Source organism: Cervus canadensis, chromosome 2, assembly GCF_019320065.1.
Source record: "Cervus canadensis isolate Bull #8, Minnesota chromosome 2, ASM1932006v1, whole genome shotgun sequence".
Taxonomy (NCBI): domain Eukaryota; kingdom Metazoa; phylum Chordata; class Mammalia; order Artiodactyla; family Cervidae; genus Cervus; species Cervus canadensis.
This window is the reverse complement of record NC_057387.1, coordinates 88,649,414-88,664,506: the sequence shown is the minus strand read 5'-3', so window position 1 is coordinate 88,664,506 and position 15,093 is coordinate 88,649,414. Positions and strand designations below refer to the sequence as shown.

The 15,093-nt window shown below is 36.8% G+C and overlaps 1 protein-coding gene across 2 annotated transcripts in view; it reads left to right on the top strand.

Annotated features, from left to right (window-relative positions):
* The window catches only part of ZYG11A (zyg-11 family member A, cell cycle regulator), a 58,967-nt gene that overhangs the window by 28,776 nt on the left and 15,098 nt on the right, over positions 1 to 15,093 (top strand). For both annotated transcript variants that reach the window (XM_043461295.1, XM_043461296.1), the window contains 3 exons: positions 8,653 to 8,793; positions 12,170 to 12,346; positions 14,820 to 14,884. In XM_043461295.1, the coding sequence (XP_043317230.1) occupies positions 8,653 to 8,793; positions 12,170 to 12,346; positions 14,820 to 14,884 (383 nt within the window). The remainder of the gene's footprint in view (positions 1 to 8,652; positions 8,794 to 12,169; positions 12,347 to 14,819; positions 14,885 to 15,093) is intronic.

The following is a 15,093-nucleotide window of genomic DNA, read 5'->3' as shown; positions in this document are numbered from 1 at the left end:
ATTCTTCACACACTGGCCAACATGTATTATTTTCTGTTTTTAAATTTTTTAATGGTAACCGTTCTAATGGGTGTGAAGTGGTACCTCATTGCAGTTTTGATTTGCATTTCCATACTTATCAGCTATATTGGGCATCTTTTCAGAAGCTTATTGACCATTGATATATCTTTGAAGAAATGTCTAGTGAAGTTTTTTGCCAAATTTTAAATTAGGTTGCTTAGGTTTATTTTTGTTATTATTGTTCTCTGTGTAATCTGGATATTAACTCCTTATGATATAAGATTTTCAAATATTTTCTGCCCTTCTCTGGTTTGTCTTCATGAAGTTCAGTTTGTATTTCTTTTGTTGCTTGTACCTTTGGTGTCATATCCAACAAATCACTGCCAAATCCAGTATTGTGAAGCTTCTTCCTCATGTTCCTTATAGGGGTCTTATAGTTTTAGTTCATAAATTTAAGTCTTTGATCTGTTTTGAGGTAATTTCTTTCATGTGGTATTATGTTAGATTTTACAACTTCATTCTTTTACATGTGGATATCTAGTTTTCTTAGGACAATTTCTTGAAAATACCAAATTGTCTTAGCACCCTTGTTAAAAATCATCTGACCATAAATGCAAGGCATTCTTTTAGGGCTTTCTAGTCTATTCCATGGACTCCCCTGTGGCTTAGATGATAAAGAATTTGCCTGCAATGCAGGAGACCTGGGTTGGGAAGATCCCCTGGAGAAGGAGATGGCAACACACTCCAGTATTTTTGCCTGGAGAATCCTATGGACAGAAGAGCTGGGAAGGCTATAGTCCAGTCCACTGGTCTATATGCCAGTGCCACACTGTTTTGATTATTATAGCTTTGTATTGATAGTCAGTTTTGAAATCAGTATGTGTGACTGCCTTGGAATTCTGTATAAATTCAGGGTGTGTTTTTGTATCTGCTAAAAAGGTCATTGGGATTTTGGTAAGGATTATATAAATATGTAGATAATTTTGGGTAGTATTGACATCTTAAGTCTTCTAATCCATGAACATGGGGTGTGTTTCCATTGTTTATGTCATCTTTAATTTCTTTCATTAGTGTGTTGTAGTTTTCATCATACAAGCCTTTCATCTCCTTTGTTAATTCCTAAGTGCTTTATTGTATTATTGTAAACAGAATTATTTTCATGATTTCCTCTTCAGATTGTTCATTATTATTGTATAGAAATTGAACTGATTTTTGTGTGTATCCTGCAACTTTCTGGATTCATTTATTAGCTCTAATAGATAACAGTTTTTTGTTTTTTTGTGGTATATAAGATCACATAGTTTGCAAGTAGATCATTTTACTTCTACCTTTTCAGTTTGGATGCCTTTTATTTTTTTAATTTAACTTTTAATTTTATAATGGAGTAGAGCTGATTAACAATGTTGTGATCATTTCAGGTGAACAGCAAAGGGACTCAGCCATACATATACGTGTATCCATTCTCCCCTAAACTCCCCACCCATTTTGGATGCCTTTTATTTCTTTTTCTTACCTGATTGCTCTGTCTAGAACTTCCAGTGCTCTGTTCCGTAGATGCTCTGAAACGGGCTTTTGTCTTTTTCTTGATTTTAAAAGCTTTCAGTCTCTCACTATTGAGTATCATGTTCATTGTGGATTTTTCATGTATGGCTTTTTTTAAGTTGAGGTAGCTTCCTTCTGGGCTTTTTGCAAGTGTTTGGGGGCTTCCCTGGTGCCTCAGACAGTAAAGAATCTGCCTGCAATGCAGGAGACCCAGGTTCGATCCTTGGGTCAGGAAGACCCTTGGAGAAGGGAATGGCCACCCACTCCAGTATTCTTGCCTGGTGAATTCCATGGACAGAGGAGCCTGGCGCACTACAGTCCATGGGATCACAGAGTTGGACACTTTGCCAGGAAAGGGTGTTGAGTTTTGTCAGATGCTTTATCTGCATTAGATGAGGTGATCATGTGGTTTTCCTCCTTCATTCTAGTACTGTTGTGTATTACACTGATTTTTAGTATACCATGGTATGTTGAGCATTGCATTCTGGGAATGAATCCTGCTTGGTCATGGTGCTGTGCTTAGTTGCTCGGTCATGTCTGACTCTGTGATCCCATGGACTGTAGCCCACCAGGCTCCTCTGTCCCTGGGGGTTCTCCAGGCAAGAATATTGGAGTGGGTTCCATGCCCTCCTCCATGGGATCTTCCCAACCCAGGGATCAAACCTTCATCTCCCACATTGCAGGCAGATTCTTTGCCATCTGAGCCACAGGGAAGCCCAAGAATACTGGAGTGGGTAGCCTATCCCTTCTCCAGGGGATCTTCCTGACCCAGGAATTGAACTGGGGTCTTCTGCATTGCAGGCGGATTCTTTACCAGCTGAGCTACCAAGGAAGCCCTGGTCATGGTATATACTTCTTTTATTTGGCTGAGTTTGGTTTGCCTGTATTTTTTTGAGGATTTTTCCATCTCTGTAAGGACTGTTAAACTCTAGTTTCCTTTTCTTGTAGCATCTTTGGCTTTGGTATCAAGGTAATGCAGGCTTCATAGAATGAGTTAGGAAATGTTCCATCTCCAGTTGTTAAACTGAAACGTTTTAACATTAATTCTTCCTCAAGTGTTTGGTAAAATTTACTAGTGAACCCATTAGATCTAGGGCTTTTATTTGGGGAAGTTTTTGATTATTGATCCAATTTCCTATGTCAGTTTTCTGTGTCTTCATGATTTAGTCTTGTTAGGTCTTATATGTCTAGAAATTTGCCCATTTCATCTAGGTTATTAAGTTTATTGGGATGTAATTTTTCATAATCTTCTTATAATTCTTTTTTTTTTTTTCCTGTTGAATTGGTGGTAATGTCTTCTGTTTCATTTCAGATTTTAGTATTTTGAGTCCTTTCTTTTTTTCTTAGTTTCTTTTTTTTAACCCCTAGTCCATCCATTTGTCAATTTTGGCGATGTGTTCAAAGAACAAATTTTTTGTTTCATTGATTTTCTTACTATTTTTATATTCTCTATTTTTTTGCTCTTTGCTTTAATAATGATTATTTCTATCCTTCTGCCAGCTTTGGATTTAGTTTGTTTGATCTTTTTACATTTAAAATAGTTACTGATTAGGAAGGACTTCTGTCACTTTGCTCGTTAGTTTCTATGTTTTACAACTTTTTTTTATTCCTCATTTCCTTCATTACTGTTTTCTTTGTTCAACTGACTTTTTTGATTTTTTTTTTTTTGGGGTTGGTATTATTCTTGTTTCATTTTTTGTGTATTCTTTAGCTGTTTTCTTTGTGGTTATCATGGAGGTTACATTTAACATCCTAACCTTATGACACTCTAATGTGAATTTATACTAGCTTAATTTCAATAACAAACAAAAAAGCTGTTCCTTTAGATCTCTGTCCGTGCTCCCTTTAATTGATGTTCCCAAATTATACATTGTCTGCCCCAGAGCACAAAATAATTCTTTTTTGTGTGTTCATCACAAGTTATGTAGAAAACAAAATTTGGAATTATAAACCAAATTTATAATAATACTAGTTTTTAGATGAATAATGATCTTTTGAAGGAACTATTTGTTTATTAAATCATTTTGAAAAAAAGTGTAGTTACCGACCACTTAAAAAATACCACTAGCTTTTGTAATTGCTCATGTATTTACCTTTGTTGAGATCTTTATTTCTTCACATGGCTTCTTGTTACTGTGTGGTGTTCTTCATTTCACCTTGCAGGACTTCCTTTAGTGTTTTTCATGGGGCAAGTTTAGTGGTAATGAACTTCCTTGGCTTTTCTTTACATGGAAATGTCCTGGCTTCATCCTTACTTTTTAAAAAACTCGACACTTTTTTATTGGGATATAGCTGATTAATAAACAGTGTTGTGATAGTTTCAGGTGAATAGCAAAGGGACTCAGCCGTAAGTATACATATATCCATTCTACCCCAAACTCCCTTCCCATTCAGGCTGCCACATAACATTGAGCAGAGTTTCACGTGCTGTATAGTTAAGTCCTTGTTGTTTATCCATTTTAAATATTGCAATGTGTACATGTCCATCCCAAACTCCTTAGCTATCCCATCTGCCTATCCTTCCCCCCTAGCAACCATAATTTCATTCTTTAAGTCTATGAGTCTCTTTTTATTTTGTAAGTAAGTTCACTTGTATCATTTCTTTTTAGATTCTACATTTAAGGGATGTCATTTGATATTTCTCCTTCTCTGTCTGGCTTACTTCACTCAGTATGACACTCTTAAGTCTGTCTGTGTTGCTGCAAATGACATTATTTCATTCTTTTTTAACGACAGAATAATACTCCATTGTATTTATGCACCACATGTTTATCTGCTCTTCTGTCAATAGACATTTAGGTTGCTTCCGTGCTTTGGCTATTGCAAACCGTGCTGCAGTGAACATTGGGTTGCATGTATTCTTTTGGATCTTGTTTTTCTCTGGATATATGCCCAAGAGTGGGATTTCAAGGTCATATGGTAGCTCTGGTTTTAGTTTTTTAAGGAACTTCCCTACTGTTCTCCACAGTGGCTGTACCAGTTTGAATTCCCACCAACAGTGTAGGAGGGTTCCCTTCTCTCCATACCCTCTCCAGCATTTGTTGTTTGTGGAATTTTCGATGATAGTCATTCTGGCCATCACCCTCACTTTTGAAGGAAAGTTTTTCAGGGTATGAGATTCTTGGTTGACAGTTTTTTTCTTCTAATACTTTGAACATATCAACCCATTGTCTTCTGGCTTTTAAGTTTTTGATGAGAAGTCTGCAGGTCTTACTGAGGATCCTTTGTATGTGATGATTTGCTTCTTTCTTGCTGCTTCTTAGAATCTTTGTCTGTGGCCTTGAAAATTTGATAACATATCTCACTGTGAGTCTTCTTGAGTTCATCCTGCTTGGAATTCTTGAATTTCTTGGATGTTTATATGCATGTCTTTGATCAAATTTGGGACATTTGCAGCCATTTTCCCCCCAATATTCTTTGCTACTTTAGTCTCTTCTAAGATTCCTACAGTGTATGTTGGCCTGCCTAATGGTATTCCACGGGGTCCTGAGACTCTGCTTTTTTGTTTTCAGTCTTTTTGTTTTCTGTTCCTCTGACACAATTTCCTTTGTCCTGTCTTCAAGTGTGTTGATTTTTTTCATCTTCCTGCTCAAATCTGCCTTGAAAAACTCAAGTGAATTTTTATTTCAGTTATTATACCTTTCAGCTCCAGAATTTTTTTGATTCTTTTTAAGGTTTGTTTTTTTTTTAAATCTCTCTTGAGTTTTCTCTTTTGTTCTTTTTCTTGACTTTATCTAATTTTCCTTTAGTTCTTTGAACATCTTTAAGGTGGATATTTTAAAGTCTTGTTTGAGTTGACCTGCTGTCAGTTCTGTTACAGGGACAGTGTCTTTGGATTTTAATTTTTTCCATTTGAATGGGCCATACTTTCCTATTTCTTTATATGCTTTGTGATTTTTGTTGTTGAAAACTGGGCATTTGAAACTGATAATATGGCAACTCTAGAAATCAGATTCTTTTCCCTTCCCAGGGTTTGATGTCTGTGTTATTGTTTTTGTGTTTGGGGTCTGTGTTGAGGATCAGCCTGAAGTATAAATTTTAAGATCTCTAGGTCTTTTTTGAGCCTTTCCCTGGGTATGTGCAGTAACTTTGGGATTTTCTTTGTATGTGTAGTTGTTTTGAATGTCATAGTCATTAATGTCTATCTTCTAAAAGGGGAAAAAGAAAACAGTGAAGGGGCAGCCCTTGAAATTTCCTCGAAGTCATTTTAGCTGGTGGGAGAAGGGCTTTGAACAGTTGGCTGGTGAGGGTGCAATGGCATTGGCTGCCCACCTTTTTGTACCTGTTATCAGAAGCAGTCAGAGCACAGATCCCTGATATTTGGAGGGTCCGTTTCCCCACCTGGACTCTCACAGGCTAAGTGCAGGCAGCTCTAGGAGCATGTGCTGGTGGCTGGGGAGTGGGGTGGGGCATGGACAGCTATTGTGGAAACAGCTGAAATTGATGGAAACGAGCCACAGTTTACTGTTGAAACATCCTCTAGAAGTTGCAAGCATGGATATAAACTTTATTTACCCTTTTTAAAATTTTTATTTATTAAATTTGTATTGTGCTGGATCTCTGTTGCTACCCACAGGCTTTCTCTAGCTGTGGTGAGTGGGGCCTCCTCTCTAGTTGTGGTTTGTGGGCTTCTCGTCGTGGTGGCTTCTCTTGTTGTGGAGCATGGGCTCTGGGTGTGTGGGGTCAGTAGTTGTGACACATGGGCTTAATTGACCTGTGGTGTGTGGGATCTTCCTGGACCAGGGATTGAACTGGTGTCCCCTGCATTGCTAGGCAGATTCTTGACCACTGGGCTACCAGGGGAGCCCCCTTTTCTTTCCTTATTTCTTGAACATGCTTGTCCACTGTTACATTACTTTGTGTGTTGCTTGTTAAGTCTGATGACAATCTAATTCTCTAATTTGTTTTGATCTTTTAATTATTTTTAAATGAAAGAAATGAATATTTTTCATCATAAAACGTACAATTCACAAAGATAGATAGCATAAACCATTAGACACCTAACAACAAAGAAACACAGATACATAAAGCAAAAATCAGAACAGATCTAAGGGAAAAGAAAAATACAATCATAGTGACACATATTAGCATTTCTCTGAGTATTTTATCAAGTGCAAAAAAAGAAGAATAGGGACATCTTGAATAATGTCATTAGTAATTATAGTAGATTTCTATTCATATTAATAATTTGATCTTTTTATAAGAAGGCCCTGAAGGTGGTTTTTCTTTATCATTAAATTTAATCTTTATATTGTGATATGTCTTGGACTTGATTTGGGCCAGTTTTCCCAGGTGGTTGGTGGGAGTTCTTTCAATGTGTTGATTTAGGTCTTTTTTTAATTTCTGGAAAGTTTTTGTTGGTAGTAATTTTAAAAATTAGTTCATTTCTTCCCCGGGAACTTCATGTATATGTGTGTTGTATCTTCTTTTCTATATCAGCACTCAATCTTAGATCCTTTTAACTTCTTTCTTTTAAAATTTCTTTATCTTGTTTGTTTCTTGCATTTCTTCTCCTTACTAAATTTTAATCAATTCTATTGTTCCTTGGATACTTTGTACTTAGTTTTTATGTTTGAGATGACTTGATCTTTTCTTTTCCTGAATTTAATCATCCCTGTTTCACCTTTTTGTTGAATGTATTTTTTTCACGTACAATAATGCTTATTAAGAACATTTAATTCAGTTTAAAGTAGTATGTTACACTTTTGTTCTGATTTGTTTTTTATTTATGAGGAGAATTTTTCTTAGCTGAAATGTGTAGTTTTGCTTTAATGTATAAAGCTGTGCCAGGTCTTAGTTGTGGCACATGCAGTCTTTGAGGCATGTGGGATCTTTAGTTGTGGCTCTAATTTCCTGACCAGGGATTGATCCCCACCCCCCTTCATTGGGATGGTGGAGTCTTAGCCATTGGACCACCAAGGAAGTCCCTAGATTTGCTTTTTAAAAAAATTCTTACAGTAGCTTTATATGGAATTGGTTTGAATCTTTTTATTTCTTTGCATTTAATTGACAGGTGTCCTAATTCAAAAGCATTCTTCTGTCACTTTAGTGATGTGATGTTTCTTCAATGAATGTTGTTACTGCTGACCATGGTGGAGTGGAAAAGGGGTTGTTTTTCTTTTCATTTTTGTGAAATCCTGAACTTTACCCCCTTTTTTTTCTTTTTCTTCACTACCCAGGAATGCTGAAAACTGAGTAAAATCTAGTTTTATATTTTTAAATAAATGTTTAAATAAATAAACATTTCTTTTTAGTTTATGGTTTGGGTAAGGTTACCATTATTCTCCAGACCCAAAGTCTATATATAAACTTTTTGAAATTATTACTTTAGTGGTGGTGGTTGTTCAGTTGCCTAGTTGTGTCTGATTCTTTGCAACTCTGTCAACTGTGGCACACTGGGTCTTCCTGTCCCTCACCATTCCATCTCCTGAAGTTTGCCCAAGTTCATGTTCATTGCATCAGTGATGTCATCCAGCCATCTTATCTTCTGACACCCTCTTCTCCTTCTGCCTTCAATCTTTCCCAGCATCAGGGACTTTTTCAGTAAGTTGGCTGTTTTCATCAGATGACCAAAATACTGGAGCTTCAGCTTCAGCATCAGTTCTTCCAACGTGTATTCAGGGTTGTACTTGAGTGGTAGCAAGAAGAATTATCTTAATATTAATGAACTAACTAGTTCTATAAAAGTTCAACTCCTTTTTCATCTTATGTATTTTATGGTTTTTCTTCCCTATCTTTTTTTGTCTATTTTATTTGAGTACTTAGGAACATGCGTTCATGGTTATTGGTTGTTTAAGAATTTACATGCTATGGATTATTCAGTTGAGGTCTTAACTGTAACACAGCTGTAGGGAGATGGTATTTGAGTCTGTCGCCACTGCTTAATTAGTTTGTTATATTTAGCAATGTACATCAGCTCTCTGGAGCCACCATATAAAAATGAGGTTGAGGAGAACATTTACCTACTAGAATTACTGAATGAGATCAACATTGTAAAACTCTTGAAATATTTAAGTGAATGTTTATTGTTTCAAACACTTGACACACTCTAAAAAAAGCCTTCCTTGTAGGTGAAAGATGAAACCTGTTGGTAACATCTTTGTTTTCTAGGTTGCTGGAGGAGCCAATGTAAGCCAGATTTCAGAAGCTCTGAGCTGCTACAGGAATAGATCATGTTTTGTGAAGGAAGCCCTCTACAGGCTCTTCACAGAGACATTTTCAACGCAAGTAACCATGCCTGCTATTTTAAAGGTAACTACAACTCAGAAATGTAATTTTTATAACTACTTATTACTTGATTCAATTAAAGTTGTTTAAAATTTGGAAAACTCAGCAGTGGCCACAGGACTGGAAAAGGTCAGTGTTCATTCCAGTCCCTAAGAAAGACAGTGCCAAAGAATGCTCAAACTACTGCACAATTGCACTCATCTCACACGATAGTAAAAAAATGCTCAAAATTCTCCAAGCCAGGCTTCAACAATACGTGAACCGTGAACTTCCAGATGTTCAAGCTGGTTTTAGAAAAGGCAGAGGAACCAGAGATCAAATTGCCAACATCTGCTAGATCATCGAAAAAGCAAGAATGTTCCAGAAAAACATCTATTTCTGCTTTATTGACCATGCCAAAGCCTTTGATTGTGTGGATCACAACAAACTGTGGAAAATTCTTATAGAGATGGGAACACCAGACCACCTGACCTGCCTCTTGAGAAGCCTATATGCAGGTCAGGAAGCAACAGTTAGAACTGGATATGAAACAACAGACTGGTTCCAAATAGGAAAAGGAGTACATCAAGGCTGTATATTGTCACCCTGCTTATTTAACTTATATGCAGAGTACATCATACGAAACGCTGGGCTGGAAGAAGCACAAGCTGGAATCAAGATTGGTGGGAGAAGTATCAATAACCTCAGATATGCAGATGATACCACCCTTACGGCAGAAAGTGAAGAACTAAAGAGCCTCTTGATGAAAGTGAAAGGAGAGTGAAAAAGTGATTTAAAGCTGGCTTAAAGCTCAACATTCAGAAAAGTAAGATCATGGCATTCAGTCCCATCACTTCATAGCAAATAGATGGGGAAATAGTGGAAACAGTGGCTGATTTTATTTTTCTGGGCTCCCATATCACTGCAGATATTAACTGCAGCCATGAAATTAAAAGACGCCTACTCCTTGGAAGGAAAGCTATGACCAACTTAGACAGCATATTAAAAAGCAGGGATATTACTTTTCCAACAAAGGTCCATCTAGTCAAGACTATGGTTTTTCCAGTAGTCCTGTCTGAATGTGAGAGTTAGACTATGAAGAAAGCTGAGCACTGAAGAATTGTTGCTTTTCAACTGTGGTGTTGGAGAAGACTCTTGAGAGTCCGTTGGACTGCAAGGAGATCCAACCAGTCTATCCTAAAGGAGATCAGTCCTGAGTGTTCGTTGGAAGGACTGATGTTGAAGCTGAAACTCCAAAACTTTGGCCACCTGATGTGAAGAGATGACTCATTGGAAAAGCCCCTGATGCTGGGAAAGATTGAGGGCAGGAGGAGAAGGGAACGACAGAGGATGAGATGGTTTGATGGCATCACTGACTCAATGGACATGAATTTGAGTAAACTCCAGGAGTTGGTGATGGACAGGGAGGCCTGGCATGCTGCAGTCCATGGGGTTGCAAAGAGTCGGACATGACTGAGCGGCTGAACTGAACTGAACTGATTAAACACATTGAATACAGTTACTTAATATGCCTTATTCTATTGTGAGTCACAGTGCCCACATAGAGAAAAAGCAGTGTTAGGCTTAGACTGCCAGATCATCTCATGTTTTGAGCATCTTAATCAATCTCAATTGTTCAGATTTTTTAATTTGATCTGAGCACGGGATGATAGAACCAATCCCTAAAACAGGACTTAATCTGAAAACATGAATTCACTTTGTATAAACATTCTCATTTATTCCTTTACTCTTTAAAATCTAAGTAAGTTTTTTTCAAAAAATAGCAACCACAATATCCCTATAAGAATAGAACAGAATAGCAGTAATTGAAGGTAATCAATTCTAGCATTTAAAGTATTTTGTGAATAAAGTAAAGTTACCAGTATTGATAGGGTCAGACTTTGATTTCCTTTACAGAAGGATGAATTTGTTTTATATGTAATTGGAAGAACTAAGTGGTTTGAGAAAGAAAACTGCTATTATTTACAATTAAGTATAACTTGAAGTCTTAAAATTATTGTTTTTATTATTTGTAATTTCTGCAGTTCCATAAAAATAGGCTATTTTTAGGCTATTTGTGTACCATGGAGAATTAGATTTACTCATAACTTAAAAACAATACTGTATAAAGGGAAAAACTCTGGATCCTTGTTTTCCATCTGTAAGGAGGAAATTGAATTAGATATTCTAAAAGTCCTTTTCATATCTATGTGAGATTTTGTGATTTTTTTTTATTGAAAATCATGTTTGTTTTACTTCCTGTGTATTTATATTGCAGATGATGGCAATTACATGAAATCCTAAGAGCAGTTTAGTAACATAGAAAAAAACAATTTCTATAGGAGCAGCGTATACTGGCTCTGAGTTCATGTAGGTGGTCTTTCAGTGGTTCATAAATTCAGGGCTCATTTGTATATCAGCAGACTGGTCTCTGAGGAGGGGAGGGATCATCATCCCTATTTGATAGACAAAACAGATCATGTTGTCCCTGAATGTTGGAGCAGGTATGGTATACACTTGGTATAACACCTTCATTTTAAATTTATTTCTAGGTCTGCACAACATGTCTTCTATTAACGGTTACCTTTCTAATGTTAGGTTTTTTGTTTGTTGTGTGGCCATGCCTCATGGCTGGTGGGATCTCAGTTCTCCAACCAGGAATTGAACCTGGGCCACGGCAGTGAAAACACAGAATCCTAACCACTAGTCCACCAGGCAGCTCCCTGTTGTTAGGTTTTATCCCTTTACAAATTCAAATTTCTTCTTCCTCTTTTGGTGGATTCATCCCATTTTTTGTCCACTTTGTGTTTTTCTTTATCACGTTTCCCTTCCCTACTAATTACCTTTCCATCCCACTCCCACTTATGTTTCCTACCCAGATCCTATCCAGACCCTGCCTAAATGTGTTCTCTGAATGAAACTTTTGACATCCATACCAGAAATGATTGTTTGCTGTATGACCACTGTAGGCAGCACTTTATTTATACCTCTTTCATGGTGCTTTTTTTTTTTTCCAGTTTCATCTTTTGGCATCTCTTACAATGTTATTTGTTTACATGCCTTATTTCTTTCATCAGGCTTTATGCTAAGGAGTAGGATATAAGTGATTCCTGTTTATATCCCCTATAGTGCTTGTCATAATGCCTTGGAGGGACTGAGGCTCGATAAATGATTGTGAAATCACAGATGAGGAAACAGAGGTCCAGAGAAAGGAAGTGAGTTACCTAAAGTCACACAGCAAATTAATGACTACGTTTGGGTTAGAAGGTATTGCTTGTTTCCTAAAAAATAAATGGTGAGGATGGGAAAAAAATCTGTTACTTTTTGTCCTGATAAGCAAGTATTTTTGATAACACAAAAATAAGACTGTGTAAAGAATGCTAATGTTGTCATATGCCACTTAAAACAAATTCATCTTCAGCTTGTGGCTGTAGGAATGAGGAATCATCCATTGGATTTGCCAGTGCAGTTCACAGCCAGCGCTTGTGCCCTCAACTTAACACGCCAGGGCCTGGCCAGGGGGATGCCTGTTCGTCTGTTGTCAGAGGTTACCTGTCTACTTTTCAAGGCTTTGAAAACTTTCCCCCATTACCAGCAGGTAATTTGATTTTAATATTTGACTGTGCTTCTTACTTGAGGACAAATGAATGAAAAATATGTTTTATTTAGTTCTGATTTTTCATCCTGAGAGAGAGAAGGAGGGAGGAGAGGGAGGGAGAAAAATAAATGCATGATTACTGTGGAAAAAATAAGAAATATAGATGAGTAATATGGTTTAAAAATTTTGCATTTATCAGAAAACAGCTACCCAGAAACATCTACTGTTAACACTTTGGTATATCCTATAGGCTTAGCAACATGTGTGAAAATTAAATTGAGTTAGAGATCTAAATATAAAAGCTAAGTCATAGGTCTAAATATAAAAGCCATAAAACTAGAAGAAAACATCAGAGTAGGCAAAATTTTCTTAGGATACAAAAAACATATTTCAAAAAGAAAAATAAATTAGAATTCATCAAATTAGAAGCTTCTGGTCAAACACACACAGAGACATTAAAAAATGAAAAGATAATCCAGGACTGAGAAACACGTCCACTTTATATATATGACACAGGACTTTTATCCAGAATGTAAAGAACTATTAAATAGGTAACACAAGATAAACAAACCAATTTTTTAAGAAGGCAGAAGGTTTGAACCAGACACTCCATGAAAGAAGATAGTGCAGGTGACAAATGAGCACTTGAAAAGATGTTCATTATCTTTGTCTGTCAGGGAAATGCAAATTAAAAATACATTTGGATACCACTGTACACTTAGATGGGCTTCCCAGGTGGCATTAGTGGTAAGGAATCCGCCTACCAGTGCAGGAAATGCAAGAGACATGAGTTCAATCCCTGGGTCGGGAAGATCCCCTGGAGTAGGAAATGGCAACCCACTCCAGTATTCTTGCCTGGAAAACTCCATGGACAGAGGAGCCTGGCAGGCTACAGTCCATGGGACTTCAAAGAGTAGACACTACTGAGTACACATCACAGCCTCACAGCACACATAGATAACACTATACACCTCCTAGATTGGTTGAAATTTAAAAAGTGACAGTATCAGGTGTTGACAAAAGTGTAGAGAAACTGAAATTCTCCTATGTTGATGTTAAGAATGAAAAATGATAAAACCAATCCAACGGTCTGGTAATTTCTTTGAAAGTTAGAGATATACCTTTCATACTACACAGTTATTTCACTCAGAGAAATGAAATTATGTAGCCATATAATGACACGCAAATGCTCATAATGTCTTTATTCATTATCCCCCCAAACTGAAAACTTAATGTCAAGCAACAGGTGAATAGATAAACCAATTATGATATATTCATATAAGGAAATACTACTTGGTGATAAAAAGAAGTGAAGTACTGATACATGCCATATGGATGAATCTCAAAAAACATTTTATGCTGAGCAAAATAAGCTAGACATGATAAAATAGATACCATATGACTTTATGTGAAATCTTAGAACACTAATCTGTAATGACAGTATGATTTTCTGGGGTTGAAATTTGCAAGTTGGGAATGGAGTGGCAAGTGTCACAGTGGAACTGTTTGGGGTAATGGAAGTATTTTTTATGTTGATTGTAATAGTGGGTAAATTTATACATAATATATATAAATGTGTCAGATCTGATTGAAATGTATACTTAAAATGGGAATCAATCTATTAAAATAGAATAAAATGATGTTTCCTCACTTAAATCTGTATTTTCACTTTCTCTTGAAAAATTGGATGATCCTTCTCAATTCAGTCTGAATTCCTACATGGCCATCATTAGTTGGAGACTATTAACAACTGCCCCCATAAAAGGGCCTGAATTGCCCAGTTTGCCATAATTCCTCCCGCCGCCCTATTTTGCACTCTTCCTTCTTCACTTGTTTATGTTACTGCCTAGTTCCTGTTGGCATTTCAGGTTTGCTACCCCTGCCTCGTACACTATTCTGCTGTCATGGCTGTACATGCCACTGGCCTACTCACGGTCTCTCAAAGAGATGTTACAATTTTTTATTCCTATAGCTTCCCCAGAAGTCCTTTTCTCTCTCCTAGTTCAATTCCTACTAGTCATAGGTAGAAAGTAGAAGCTCTGTCACAGAGTTAGTTATGAGATCTGGTTCAGACATAGTCATTCGTTAGATGGGCCAGGCTTCCAGGAATTGATTTAGATTGACACACAGGCAGGCAGCTTTCCACATAGACCCTTCTAGGGTTCAGGGGGAAGGGAGACTCCCTCTTTGCCAGAAAAGAGAAAGATTACTCTTTAGGCAAAGGTGAATGTTAGAGTTTAATAGTAAGATTGATACCAGAAACTAATATAACATTGTAAACCAACTATACTTGAATAAAAAATAAATGTAAAAAACTATTAAAAAAATAGTAAGATTGAATGAAGAACTTGGAAAGGACTAGGTGTACAGTGGGCTTTCAATAAGAAAAGCTTTGAACCTTCCAAATGCTTAGAACCTTTGTTTAGAATGGGTGTACATTTGCTCATAATTATTTTTCTTTATTCCCTTAAAGTTACAGAAGAATTGTCTTCTCTCCTTAACCAATTCCAGGATTCTTGTGGATGTTCCATTCAATAGGCAAGTATAAAATTGGATGATCTGATTTTGGAGTGTTGACCAGTATTACTCTGAGCTTTGTTGTCTTTTGGTTATTAGCCTAGCAGGGGTCTGATTGAGGCTGGGATAAAGCGTTTGGTGAGAATGTTCTGTTCAGAAGTACTGTAATTATAAATGTTGTCTCCCAAAGTGTGAGTCCATTTCAGGGCAGTGAGTGATAAGAACATGGG